General features: G+C 46.4%; 1 protein-coding gene across 1 annotated transcript in view; it reads right to left on the bottom strand.

Moving 5' to 3' along the window:
• PUM1 (pumilio RNA binding family member 1) overlaps window positions 1–13,252 on the bottom strand; it is a 56,355-nt gene that overhangs the window by 41,009 nt on the left and 2,094 nt on the right. Inside the window, exons 2-5 of the mRNA XM_027907576.1 lie at window positions 7,453–7,561; window positions 4,892–5,070; window positions 3,027–3,193; window positions 1,482–1,796 (exon numbers count right to left, since the gene is read on the bottom strand). Of these exons, the coding sequence (XP_027763377.1) occupies window positions 1,482–1,796; window positions 3,027–3,193; window positions 4,892–5,070; window positions 7,453–7,561 (770 nt within the window). The remainder of the gene's footprint in view (window positions 1–1,481; window positions 1,797–3,026; window positions 3,194–4,891; window positions 5,071–7,452; window positions 7,562–13,252) is intronic.

Here is a 13,252-nt window from a genome sequence, read left to right as displayed (position 1 = left end):
GGACTCGATGGGCTGGGAGGGCTTTTCCAACCCAAATGATTCCCAGGCAGCCCAGCTGACAGCTTTAAACATGATTACATGGAGGTGACATCAAATCTAGGTGGATATTAACCATCCACTTCATATGAAACAAAAATCTCAAGCCCAGGCCAGCCCAAGCCAGAAATCCATGTTCCACTGCTCCTGAAACAGGCACCCTTCCCTGCTCTGCTTTACTCTGGGGAGTTTTTATTTCTCCTTACTAGGTGCTAGACGTGCCAAATTTGAAATTCTTCATTTTGAAAGGCTGAAAGAAACAAATAAAAACTCCTTGAACTTGTAAATGAGCCTTCATTTAAATAGAAAACACTGAGAAAATGCAAATTACAGGCTTCTCATTCCTGTTGTATAGTCCCCATTTCTAATGGTTCTTCAGAAAGCAGCTCATTTATCTAGCCCTAACTTACTGTTTAAAAAAAACCAACAAACACAAGTTTCATGGTTTGAAATCAATTCTCGAATCCGAGATCCTACATCAGGGTAAGACAAAGACTTGAAACTATCTTGTTTTTTTTTTCCTTTCTGAACTATACAGTAGCTATTTAGTTTAATCATTACAAAATTTTCCATCCTTCACCTCCCAAACGTGGTGTAGAATAAAATAGCCAACTGAGCTGTAACACAGATATTTACACTGCTTTTAAGACTACGATAACTCTGAAGCCCCAGCACAAACCTGGCAGTGGTATTTCCTCAATCCCAAGTGCCAGCAGCAGCCCTTTTGCTAAAAAAGATCAGATATTTTAGGCAAGCCAGGGTTAGTTCTGTGCTCCTGCAACCAGCTACAACAAAGGACTGCTTTCTTCTTTGAGGGATATCACACTTGCAAAGGGAAGGCAATAAAGTTTACAATCATTACCCAAAGGAGCAGGAACAGAAGCAGATTAAGAGTCGATGGCTGGATCCAGGCCCAGCATTGAGGAGGAGCCAAGAGCACAAGCCAGGCCTGGGTGACTGCTCGGGGATGAGGAGCCTGGGCTCGTGTGGGAGAAAGGTCAAACAAGCTCTGAGATAAAGGTTTGGAGTCCTGGACTCTGCCCTTGGGTTTTAAACCAGACTCAGGTACGAGCAGCATGGTTTGAACTCAGAATTCCCTCAGCCTGGCCCAGCTGGGGTAGCAGAGCCCAAAGCGGGGCTCAGCACCAGGGCTGAGCAGGTGTTGGACCTTCCAGTCCCTTTAAGGGTTCTAGGGTGGTGTTTATTTTTGGTTTAGCAGTTTTTCTAACTTACAGCTCTTTTTCAACACTAACTTTCTCAAGATCCCAACGATTCCTACCCAGACTGTGGACAGCTGGATAACCTGTTTGTTACAGGTCCCAAGGCTCCTGTCCACGTGCCACGGGAAGCAGATCTCCCCCTCCAGCTCCCTGGGAGGACACACCCAGCACAGCGATAAAACCATTTCAAGCCTTCCTCCACCCCTCTCCTCAAGCTCATCTAACCCCACAGTGACTCTTTGGGCTGGACCAAGGACCAAACTCTTCACCTGCTGCTGGGAATTGTAGTCGAAGAGCCCCACGGTGGCTGCGGCCGAGTCCACGGGAACCTGGGTGCCGGAATAATCGAACTGGAGGGGCTCCATGCCCACGTGCTCCATGGGATCCAGGGGCACACTCTGGGACTCGATGTTGGAGAAGTCCTCCACGGGCTTGGCCCCGTTGGTACTGGCTAGCTGGGCCAAGCCCTCGGATCCGTTCTGGTTGGGGCCCAGCAGATCCACCTCGCTCGCCGAGTTCTGGCAGTTCCCGGGCGTGCGGCTGTGCAGGGAGGGAGAACTCATCACTGACCACACCACTGACACACCCAGAGCTCACAGAGGGGTGGTGATAAAGGGGGGGAAAACATATCTGTAAGAGTTCCCCGAGCTAACTCTACAGAATGACTTATGTATTTAAAAAACAAACAAAAAAACCCCACCCGCCCCTTCCCCCCCCCAGTTCCCTGGCCCCAAAACTCCTGTTCCAGTAAAAAAAAAAAAAAAAAATTAGTTTCTATTTTTCTCCTCAACTGAGAGTCAGTCAATGGAGGACTGACTGAACAAGCCAAAATTTCAGCAATGCCAGTCATTTTTTTCATAAAGCTATCTGGTGATTATTAACTGTGTGATCCTCTGGCACCATGTCTCACTTGTGACCTTTCTGAAGCAGCTCCCAGGGTTTCCTGACGACCTAAAATAAGGATTGGACTCAATGGGAATGGTTCATCTCCATGCACTGTGCACTTCCCAGCATTTTGTTTGACTTTTACACGTTTTTTTTTTTCTTAACCATTTGTTTGGCTTTTCCAGTTTTCCTGCATGTCAACAGGAGCCACAGCAGGTACATAAGTGAGCAAGAAACACAAATGTATCCATTACATCAACAGCCACAATTTCAGAGGGTTGTAATCCCACAGGAGAGCTATAAGGAACAAGTCCAAAACCCCAGCTATAAACTGGACTGGTGCATAATCAGAGTCAACACCTTCCACGGGAGTTTCCATAGGGATCCCACACAGTAAAATTAAAATAGGTGTGAAAATAACCCAGATCACAACAGCCAGGCCGAGGTGTGCTCTTAGGTGTTCTCCACCTTCTCCCTGTGCCCTGCAGGCACTGACACACATGGATGAGGTCCTCTCTCAGCATCAGCTCTGGAGGCTGAACAGCCCCAGCTCCTTCAGCCTTTCCTGCTCCCAGAGATGCTCCATCCCTTCGCCATCTCTGTTATGATGGATCCCAGCTTTCCTGGGGATGGAGCACCTGCCTGCCTTGGAAGTGCTGAATGAACCCCTGGCCTTGCTTTGCTTCATGCACAGGTTTTGCTTTCCTTATTAAACTGTTTCCACCACGAGTTTTCAATTCAACCCACATGAATTTTCTCACTTTTCCAATTCTCTCTCCATCCCACTGGAGTGGAGAGAGCGAGTGGTTGGGGGTGCTGAGAGCTGGCTGAGGTTAAACCCCACCAGTGTGACACTAATTAACTGTTAATTAACAATGCACATACCTGAAGTCTTTGACATCTGCGTCGATCCCATTTTGAACAGGCAAACCATTTGTTTTATCCATCACATCCCCCTCCTCCTTCAGATCTCCCAATTTGTCGCCATCAAACGTGCCCTTATTTTTCTTATCCCCTTTGTCATTCTCATCATTCTCTGCATCCCTCGGCCCCTGGGCAAAAAGAGACATTGTTTTAATAAGCTGAGTTTTCAGATCGATTTTGCTTTCATCCCGAGATGGTCACAAATCAAAGGCACATGTCACAATAAAGGAAGTCACTTGCAAACATTAATTCTTACCAAAAAAAAAAGAGCAAAATAGCCCCATAATAACTGAAGAAACAAGGGAATTAGTTCTAAGTCTTCCAAGAGATTTCATCTATTCAGCTTCTTCCATTGAGTAATTCAGGGTTTGCTTCTATGGGCTCTAAAAATCCCAACCCAAAATAATCTTATAATTCAAAATGGGACTTCAAAATTAACGACAGCACGTGCTGCAGGGGAATAAACTGAATTAGAGCCTCTCTGGAAGTCACTGGTTCAGTGTCAGAGATGCAGTTATTGACTGGCAAGTGCAAGTGTTGGAGAATCACCTCGTTTTGGGGAGAGGCATCACACTGAATTCCAAGGAACAGCTCGTTTAAAAGCACTCAGATACATCCCTAATTCAGGCTCGGTTCATGTAATCCTAAAGCACGTTTCCTTGGGAAAAAAAGGGGAGGGGGGGGGAAAAGAGGAAAAGAAGGATTTCTGTCCTGTTGAGCATTTTATGAGTGGTATTACAGCTCCAGCATTTCTGCCCTTAATGTCTGTGTTTTATTTCACTTGGGAGAAGAATAAAGGGTGATGATGCCTGGGGCAGTGTTTTGAACAACAAAAGGGAGAGGAAAAACAACATAATTTATGATAAAAACCAGCAAGGGGCATATAAACATATTTATCAGGGCCAGCTTTGGTGCTGTCAAAGGGCCAGACATTCAAACCCTGCCTGCCACTTCATCTGCAAGCACTGGATCAACTAAACACTTTACCCATCCTCTCTAATTGAGGGGGGAGGATTTTCCCCTCATATTTAGGAAAAAAAGATGATTTTTAAAAGCAATAATCTGGTGCTGCTTCTTAAGTAAAGCTGTGTTTCCTTAATATTATAGAGGGGATTTGGAAATGCCAATGTTAACTATAAATTTGGAGCCCAATTCTCCCCCCCACACAATGGGATATTCAGCAGTGAGACCCCTGAGTGTCTGTGCTGTGCAGGAAACACCTCTCTAAGCCCAATGGGATAAACTGGCTCCTTCCATTGACTGTTCATTCCTCAAAAATCCTGTTTCGTGGGTTCAGGGCTCACCCTGGTTATCAGTTTATCCTTATATCTGAGGCAGCAGCAACTGTGCTCTCTCCCCACCCCGAGGAGCACAGGGACTGAAGCCATTTCTCCATTGGGAATGGTCTGCCTGGACAGCAACACCCCAACCTGGAGTGGTTTGGGGAGCTTTGTCCCATTTCTGGGAGCACTACACGGAGCTTTTTGTTCACCAAAGCTCAGTCAGAACCCACAGGAGTGTCTGCAACCGTGTCCAACCCTCAGCTTGGAGGGGGTGTTACTGCTGGGGGGCTTAGCCAAAAACCAGGGAATGCCAGCACCTTCCCATTCCTCCCTTCTATCCCACACTCCCCCAAGTCAAGGACAATGGTTAAACCTGCTGGTTTGAGACTGGTCAACCCGCCTGTTTGAGGAAAGAGAGAAACTAGGAGCTAATAAAAGAAGAAACATCTGCCTTAGCACTGGATTAACAAACAAACAAATTGAACAGCAAACAGAGAAAATAACACAACAGGACTCAGATGTGGGAGACTCAGGCAGACTTACAAATCCTCCTTTCCTTAGGCAGGAATCTCCAGGAGATGAGCTCAACACATACTCCACCATGCTCACGCCAAGCCCTCCGCTCTCTGACCGCGGTGAGAGCACCGAGTTGACTTCACTGTTCACATGAAAGCCCTGACCAGGTCTTCTCTGAACCATAATGGGTTGGGAAACAGAGTGATCTGGAACAAAACCATGGGTAATTCTGGTAAGAACATCCAACAAAGGAGGCAAGTCATTAAATATGTACTCTCCAGGGTCTTCTTTGCACTAAGAAGTGCCAACTTTGTGACTCTGGTGATGCCCATTAGTAAAACCAGGAGGGGGTTTTAAACATTAGAACCTGTAAACTTACAAGTGAGAACTATATTAAAATCTAAACTAATAACATTTTTGAAATTTAAGACTTATTAAAGGTTGTAATTAAAAAGACAAAGTTCTAGTTTTTATTTTTAGTAAAACTCTTGCACTAGCGCAGTGAAAACCAGTTTTGGTTTGTCATTTAAAACGTGATCCTGTTGTTACACCAGCCTGTATCTGTGTTCTTGGTTCTAAGAACTGTAGCATTTGAGTCATAATCAGAGACTTTTGTGGCTATTTCCTCATTAAAAAAAAAAGTTAATGAGAACTTCATCTCCTCTTCCTCATCCCATCCTCCTGCACCAGCCTCATCCCTGCTGTGCCAGGGTTTGAGATCCAACCAGGATAGACTCAGGAGAGGCATCTCTGAGTCCTTCCGGGCTCTGCAAAAATCACTGGTTGGACAAGAAATGACCCTGAATCCCCAAGGAATGAAGGGAAGGAATTCTCTGAGTCAAAAATAACAGGCAGCAGACATAGGGAGTTGCCAGGGGATGGTGGAAGGGACAATATTCAGTGACAATGATAGCGCAGTTTCCTTATAAAGCACGTAGAAGCTGCCAGAGAAGTAATTCTATTCCCTCACTGCTCCTGGCTACACTTTGCTCCTTCTCCCCCAAGCCAGCACAAGCACCCACGTGTCCACAAAGTGAAGTGGACTGGGGACACTTTGGGGGATAAAGACAGTAAAAAAGGGAAAAGCCAGTTCGAACCCAGCTCGAGCCCCCAGTGGGACTCACTGCCCTGCTGCACAACCTGTGTGCCACCAGGAGGGGAAGGAGGACAGGAATGATGCTTTGAACACCTTAAAACTGGTTTTAGACACTTTAAAAACCCAGTTTTTGAGGTAGAGGAGTGAACATCCAAAGCCCCGTGGGAGGCCTGCAGTGCATCTGGTGGGCACAGACAGAGAGGAAGGAGCAGGGATAGGGCCAAGGGCATCTTACAGTGAACCAGGCCCTCACCCTTTCCGTGCAGCCTGGGCACTGGGGGGATTTTGGGGGGCTGTTCCTTCATTTCAGATGAGCCAGAGGGGAAATCCTGCCTTGCCTGGCCTCCAGCCACCAAGGAACACAGGCCCTGAGGTGCACAAGTTAATGGGGAAAAAACAAAGGGAGAGAGGAGTCCAAGGGCTTCGACTCCTGGAGCTCTGGGATCAGCCCGTGTGAGGGGTGACCTGCCTGGGGTGTCACAGCCCAACAAGAGGTAACTCAGGAGAAAGTCACTTCCTCAGCTCTTGGGAGAGCCTGGCTCAGCCTTTAATCCACCTCAGCTCCACTCTGGACTAATAAATCCTGGCACAAGAGTTGGGGCTGCTGGGGACAGGCACTGTGGGCAGCTCCCCAAAACCTCCCCAGTGCCCAGGACCGACCCAACACATCCAATTTTGAGGAGTTTCGTCCCCCTTTTTACAGTCACCTTTCAATTTAAATAACACAAAACGCCCTCAGCACTATCCCAAAGCCTTCAGTTAAAGAATGGGTATTTTTGTGAGGGAAAAGCCCCACACAACAGTGGAGCTGCTGTAAATCCCATTTCCTGGGGGCTGTAGATACTTGGGAAGTGCAGGAGATGCCCAGCAGTGTTTAAGGAACATATTCCTTACATACAGAACCCACAGAAAACAACAAACACAAGGGCAGCATTTCAAACCCAGCACACGTATGGGATTTTTCTTAAAATTTAATTCAAACCAACCTGAACGCTCCTGAAGTCCAAAATCAGGGACAGTCTCTGATCCAAGATCAAAATCCTTGGCAGATATAACTCAATACTCCTAATTCAAAACATCAATTTTTTTTTTCATTTTTCAAACTGTTTTTTTTGTTGGTTGGTTTAGTATTTTTAAAACTGCAGGTGTTTTGGGTTTTTTTGTTCATCTTGTTCTCCAACATCTCTGTTCAAACTTTCAAGTTATTCATCCCAAGGCAGAAAACACATCAGAAAGTTTAAATTGAAATTTTAAGGGCAATTTAAAATTTTTAAGCAGGTACACAAGAATTTGCACACATTTACATTAAACAACCTTTTGACATGTATGGATATTTTAACTCAATCACAAAGCAATGTGGGGTTTTCTATTTGTTTTTTATTGTATAAACCAGATGTTTTTTAAAAACTTTTCAGAACTCAGTGACTGCGAGCAGGTGAGTTGCACATTTCTGTATTTAACCCCAACTAAATTAAGTAAATAATCAAACTACCTGATGTTCCCCAAGCACTGTCTCTCCACTGATCTCCCAGAAATATCCCTTTTGGTCCATCTTTGCTGGAATCATCAGATTCCCAAAACTTTTTACCCGGCAACAGCTGCTGCAATTAAAAAAAAAAAAAAAAAAAAAAAAAAAAAAAAAAAAAAAAAAAAAAAAAAAAAAAAAAAAAAAAAAAACAAAAAAGAAAGAAAAAAAAAAGAGATAAAAAAAAGGAACAAAACAAAGCAAAGCATGATTAAAATAAGCACAAAATGCAAACATAAACCATAGGCAACTCCCTTCTAAACAGGAATCAATCGTAAACATAAACTGATCCACCCAAATATTTATACACACGAGGTGAAAGCCACACAGCAGCTGAGGGAGCAATTCCATCATCCCAATCCTCTTACATTCTTAAATGCTTTATGAACCCCACACGTCAGCACACACACACAGTGACACTCTCCAGACTCTTGGAAAATAAAATACATAGAGAAATGTATAATAGAAAAACCTATTGTGATCAGAATACACATAAAATGACACTCTCCAGCTTCTTGAAAGAAAATACATAAATATATATATATAGGTATAGGTGTATATATATATATAGAGAGAGAGAGAGAGGTTTAAAAAAACCTACTGTGATCAGAATATCAGGAGTTCAGCTGAGCTGGGGGCACCTCTGTGAGCAGAAATTCCTACTGCTGGCAGGGACAGAAAAGCCCAGGAGATGCCAAGAGCTCCCACTTGTCCCCCCCAGCCAGTGAGTGCTGAGGACTCTCGGTGCTCCCGAGGTTATTTGGGAACACCGAGGAGACTGAGCAGTTCTGGGCCATGTTGGTTGGGCTGAGGGGAGGAAAAAAGAGGTTCTGGGCTCCTGAGAGTGAGGCAGAGGCATCCTGGGCTTGGGTGAACCCAAGGACAACTGCGCTGGAGGGCAGCAGATGGGCCCCATCCAGCAGGTGGATTTTGGAAATAGCGCCTGCACCTCCATATGAGCCAGGGAATTCCTGCTGCCTGAGGTGGCCAGCACAGCACTGCCCACTTCAGCCCTCTGAGGGAGATGAACACCAGGAAGGAGCCTTTCCTGCTGGAGTCGGGATAAAACTCCAGGAAGTGGGAGGTGAGAACCTGCATCAGTTTGAAATCCCCACGGAACAAAGAAGAGTCATCGATCAGTGGATCTCTCCTGTATATCCGGAGTGCTGATAACTCCTGATTGGCATCAACTTCAGTGCCCTGCCTGATATCAACTCCAGCAAATGTGCAAATTTAAGGGTACATCAGCTGGTTGCAGATGGAGCAGCAATAACTGGTTTCAGAGCTCCCAGCTGCTGTGTGAGCTGGTCTAAGACACAACCAGAAAAGCTGTGCTCACCATTTCCTTCCTAACTTAACCAAGCTCTGCCTGTTTACAAAATCAATCAATTTTTAGCAATGTGACTCCAGGATTTCTCCTTCCACCCCACACACGGTGTGGGTTGCTGAGGATTCTCTCAGCTGAACGACAAAAGCAGGGAAGCACCACATTCCCCTTTATGCAATCCAAAAATACCTCCAAATATAAGAACTCCCATCAGCAACACTCATTTCCAAACACCCAGACTAACCTGTTCCTCCATCTGCACCGGGGGGTTGGGGAAGGAGGTGAAAGCCAAGGCAGTGCTCTCTAGTATTTATAAACATAAACACACACCAGGTGTCTCACCATTTTTTTTATGCTTCTGTCATTCCAATATTTATAAAAATGCAGCTTTTTTTGCTCCTGCTGCTGCCACTCAGCAAAAATCAGAACTTCCCTTCTTGTGGTGCTTCAGGGAATTCCAAACAAAAAGTGATTTGGATGAATTAAAATAAATTTTAACTGCAACTAAACTTTTCTCATTTCCTCTGACAGTGGAGAACACAAGCTGTTCTGCAGCCACATCCCAAATCGTGGAATCCCAGACTCGTTTGGGTTGGAAGGGACCTTAAAGAGCATCCAGTCCCACCCCCTGCCATGGGCAGGGACACCTTCCACCAGCCCAGGGTGCTCCAACCTGGCCTTGGACACTTCCAGGGATCCAGGGGCAGCCACAGCTTCTCTGGGCAACCTGTGCCAGGGCCTGCCCACCCTCCCAGGGAAGGATTTCTTCCTAAGAAGAAATAAAGGATGAGAGGGGATATGGGTTTCCAGGAAGGAGACAGACAAGAATGAGCAGAACAGAACATCTTCCAACCTTAATGACTCCATGATTTTCTTTCCAAGGATAAAGGAGATGGGACTTTTGATGTGGGCCTGGAGTGACACAACAAGGGGGAATGGCTTCCCACTGCCAGAGGGCAGAGTTAGGTGGGATACTGGGAAGAAAATCCTTCCCTGTGAGGCTGGTGAGGCCCTGGCACAGGTTGCCCAGAGAAGCTGTGGCTGCCCCTGGATCCCTGGAAGTGTCCAAGGCCAGGTTGGAGCAACCTGAGCTGGTGGCAAGTGCCCCTGCCCATGGTAGGGGGTGGAACGAGATGGGCTTTGAGGTCCCTTCCAACCCAAACCATTCCACAATTCTCTGAAACCTGCAGCAGCTCTGGGTCAGTCAGACCACTGCCCTGGCTGGGGGTGACTTCAGGCTAATTTAGCACTTTACTGTTTCCCTGCTACCCTCTATTCCTTTCTTGAAGAAGAAAACAATCCCCTTTCCAACAGAATCCTGCAGATCTGCACCCCAACACCTTCAGTTTTGCAGTTAATCACTGACAAGGGTCAGTAAACACTGTAATCCTCACTATCTTGTGGACACACACCACAACCAACCACAGCTCTGTCCCCTACAGTTTAATCTCTCCCCTCCAGAAGCATAAAGTTTCCAACTGGAAGTTCTGTACCATAAGCAGAAACAATTAAAATACAGACATTTATTGCACATACAGATCCTGGATGAACTTACAGATTACCAGGGAAAGCCAAAAGCCAATATTAACAGATGGTAATGGGGGTCTTTGTTCTGTCAAGTGCTGATCCAACCAGCACCAGAGGGTTACCAACAGCAATCATCTGCACTGAATTATGCAACAGGCTGGCAAGACAATGAATTTTTCCTCAGGGAAAGTTGTCAGTTGCAATGGAGTTAAAAAAAAGATATTTTAAGTGACTATCAGCCAGTTCTGCAGGTTGCAGATTTAAAAAGAACAAGCAGCAGTTTAGAACAAGCCCCGTTTATTCATTCCCTGGTTTTTATTAAAATTGACCCTATCTAGTACGAAAATAATCCCTCTAAGCCCTCTTACAGAGGACTAAGAGTTAGGCCAATATTCAATTTAGCAGAGAGGGGAGGAGGGGATGACGTACACATCAACAAAAGCAATTCCTCAACCAGCAAGTGCACATAGATCCCACTGAGATGGGATTATGAATTAGACAAATTAAGAAAACTGATCCCCCCTCAGATAAGGCAAATATGAAGATAAAAGAAGCCATCTGTGCAGCTGGAGAACTCGGCTTATCTACAGCAACAGGTAGGAGAAGGCAGAATGTGCATTTACACATCCCACTGGGGCAGCCCTGCAGGTTTACAAACACCCTGATGTTATCAACCCCCCCAAAAGTGCTGCCAGCTCAGAGCCAAGACAGGCAGGGTGAGCTCCCAGCAGGCAATCCCAGCTTTGCAGCTGCCCCAGGCACAGCCCTGCTCTGCTGTCCCAAAAAACAGGCAGTTTTCTGCCAGCTCAGGGAGCTGATGTGGCTCACTGAGAGCACCAGGAGAAGGCAGGATCAGAGCACTGGGAATATCTGACCATCCAGTGTGCTCTGGCTCAGTGGAGCTGCTGTGGCACCACCACCAGCTCCATCCCTGCCATCTCCAAAGCTGCCAGAGCTGGGGAAACTGCAAAACTGAACACAAACATTATCCAAAGTGCCATTGCTGCCCAGCCCAGCTGCCAGGGGATCATAAATCTATGAGAACACAGCACAGGCAGCATCAGCAGGGAAAGCAGAGACACAGGGGTTTAGTTTGGAGGACTTTGTTTTCGTTTGGTTTGTGGTTGTTCTCTTTAAATCAGGTACAAGAATGTCCAGGCCCGGTGTCAGAAACACTCAGGCACCAAGGGGACACAAACATGGTCAGAGAGTCACAGAGCAGCCTGAGCTGGAAAGGACTCCCAAGGACCATCCAGTCCAACCCTCAGCCCTGCACAGGACACTCCAACAATCCCACCCTGCCCCTCAGAGGATCAGCCAAAGCCTCCTGCAGCTCTGGCAGCCTTGGGGCTGTGCCCACTGCCCTGGGGAGCCTGTTCAGTGCCCAACCAGCCTGGGGGGGAAGAACCTTGCCCTGAGATCCACCCTGAGCCTGCCCTGACACAGCTCCAGCCATTCCCTGGGGGCTGTCCCTGCTCACAGCCCCTCCAGCCTCTGATGTTGCAGAGCTCTAATACAACAACTCCCGGGGGCTGCAGGAATTTCACTGCCCACAGTCACACCCACACCAGACCCTGGCACTCCCACCTGCAGGGGCAGCAGCACAGCAAGGATTAAAATGCTTCTCAGAGAAAATACCTAAGTTTTCTTACCCCAGTTCAAGTGCAAGGTGAGATGCGCTGCTATCCCTAATATTCACACTGGGTAATTTTTTGTCCAGTTCACTCAATTTTGAAGTTAAGCGCCCACCAGTTGCCTCACGTCTCTCTGTCCCCATCCTCCTCCCACCTCTGGATTAAGTTTCAGGCAGCAACACACCCAGCTGCTCTTTCACTCCAGACCCAGACTTATCTCAGCACAACCTCCTCCAAACCCAGACCCAGTTCCAAATGCATATAACGTGCTGAGGGCAAAGCCAAACTCCACCTCACAGCCCCTCTGCGCTGCCCACTTCCCCAAAAAACACCAATATCCACTGCTGCAAAGCCACAGATAAAAGAGATTTAAGCAGAGAACAGCTCCCTGTCCTGGCAGAGGAGGAGAACTCGCACAGCTCGTGTTAAGTGTCACAGAACAAAGGCACAAGCAGCAGGGCCATGTGTGGTGGGCTGAAGATGGAAATGGCCAAGAAACAAGAGAGATGAAAGTCCTGAGGCTTCTTTTCTTTTTTTTTTTTTTTTTCAATTATTCTTAATTTTCTCAGATATCTGTTCATCTCCAAATATTATCTGCATTTTGACAGCAGGAGAGAGAAGAGATGGGAACTGTTTGGCAGTGCCCTTTAAAAAACTGCTCTGATGTCTTCAGGGCCACAAACTCCTGAAATCACCAAGAAATAAGAAAATAAGAAGATAAAAAGATACACTAAAAGCATAAACACTCTTTCCCTCATCCTCCTTCTCCAAGTTTTTCACTATCAACTCCAAGAACAAGATTACTGACACTTGCTGCAGGGAAGGCTCAGAACGTACAAGACGAAGAAATACAAATAAAATTCTCTCTTTTCCTCATTTATTTAATTGTCCTTATTTATTTCACACTTTCTCCATGAGCTGCCTTCTCATTCCAGGAGCAGGAGGAAGGGAGGAAACCATCAGCGCCTTGCTAAGGAACCTAAACTGCACAAAATCCAAGCGTGGAGCTGAAGAACACGGTCTTGGAAAGCCAGTACTCAAATCCTGTGGGATCTCAGCTCACAGAGCTCCTGAAATCTTGGCCAGCTGGATCTATCTGCAAAACCTTGGGGAGATACAGAGAAAAGGCAACGGATAAAGGAGGGGAAGTGTGAGACTGAGGGAGAAAAACCTGAAGAGAAACGAGAGATCGTGGTTTAGCTGAAAGAGAAGGGTGAAATGTCACCTTTCCTGGAAAATCGTGCTCATTCCAGGATGTGGAAAAGCCCGGTGGCAAAAG

The sequence above is a fragment of the Empidonax traillii genome, unplaced genomic scaffold (genome assembly GCF_003031625.1).
Source record: "Empidonax traillii isolate 1590-97213 ecotype Southwest subspecies unplaced genomic scaffold, ASM303162v1 scaffold1493:size124086, whole genome shotgun sequence".
Taxonomy (NCBI): domain Eukaryota; kingdom Metazoa; phylum Chordata; class Aves; order Passeriformes; family Tyrannidae; genus Empidonax; species Empidonax traillii.
The sequence above is the reverse complement of the archived record's forward strand: the minus strand, read 5'-3'. Positions and strand labels throughout refer to the sequence as shown.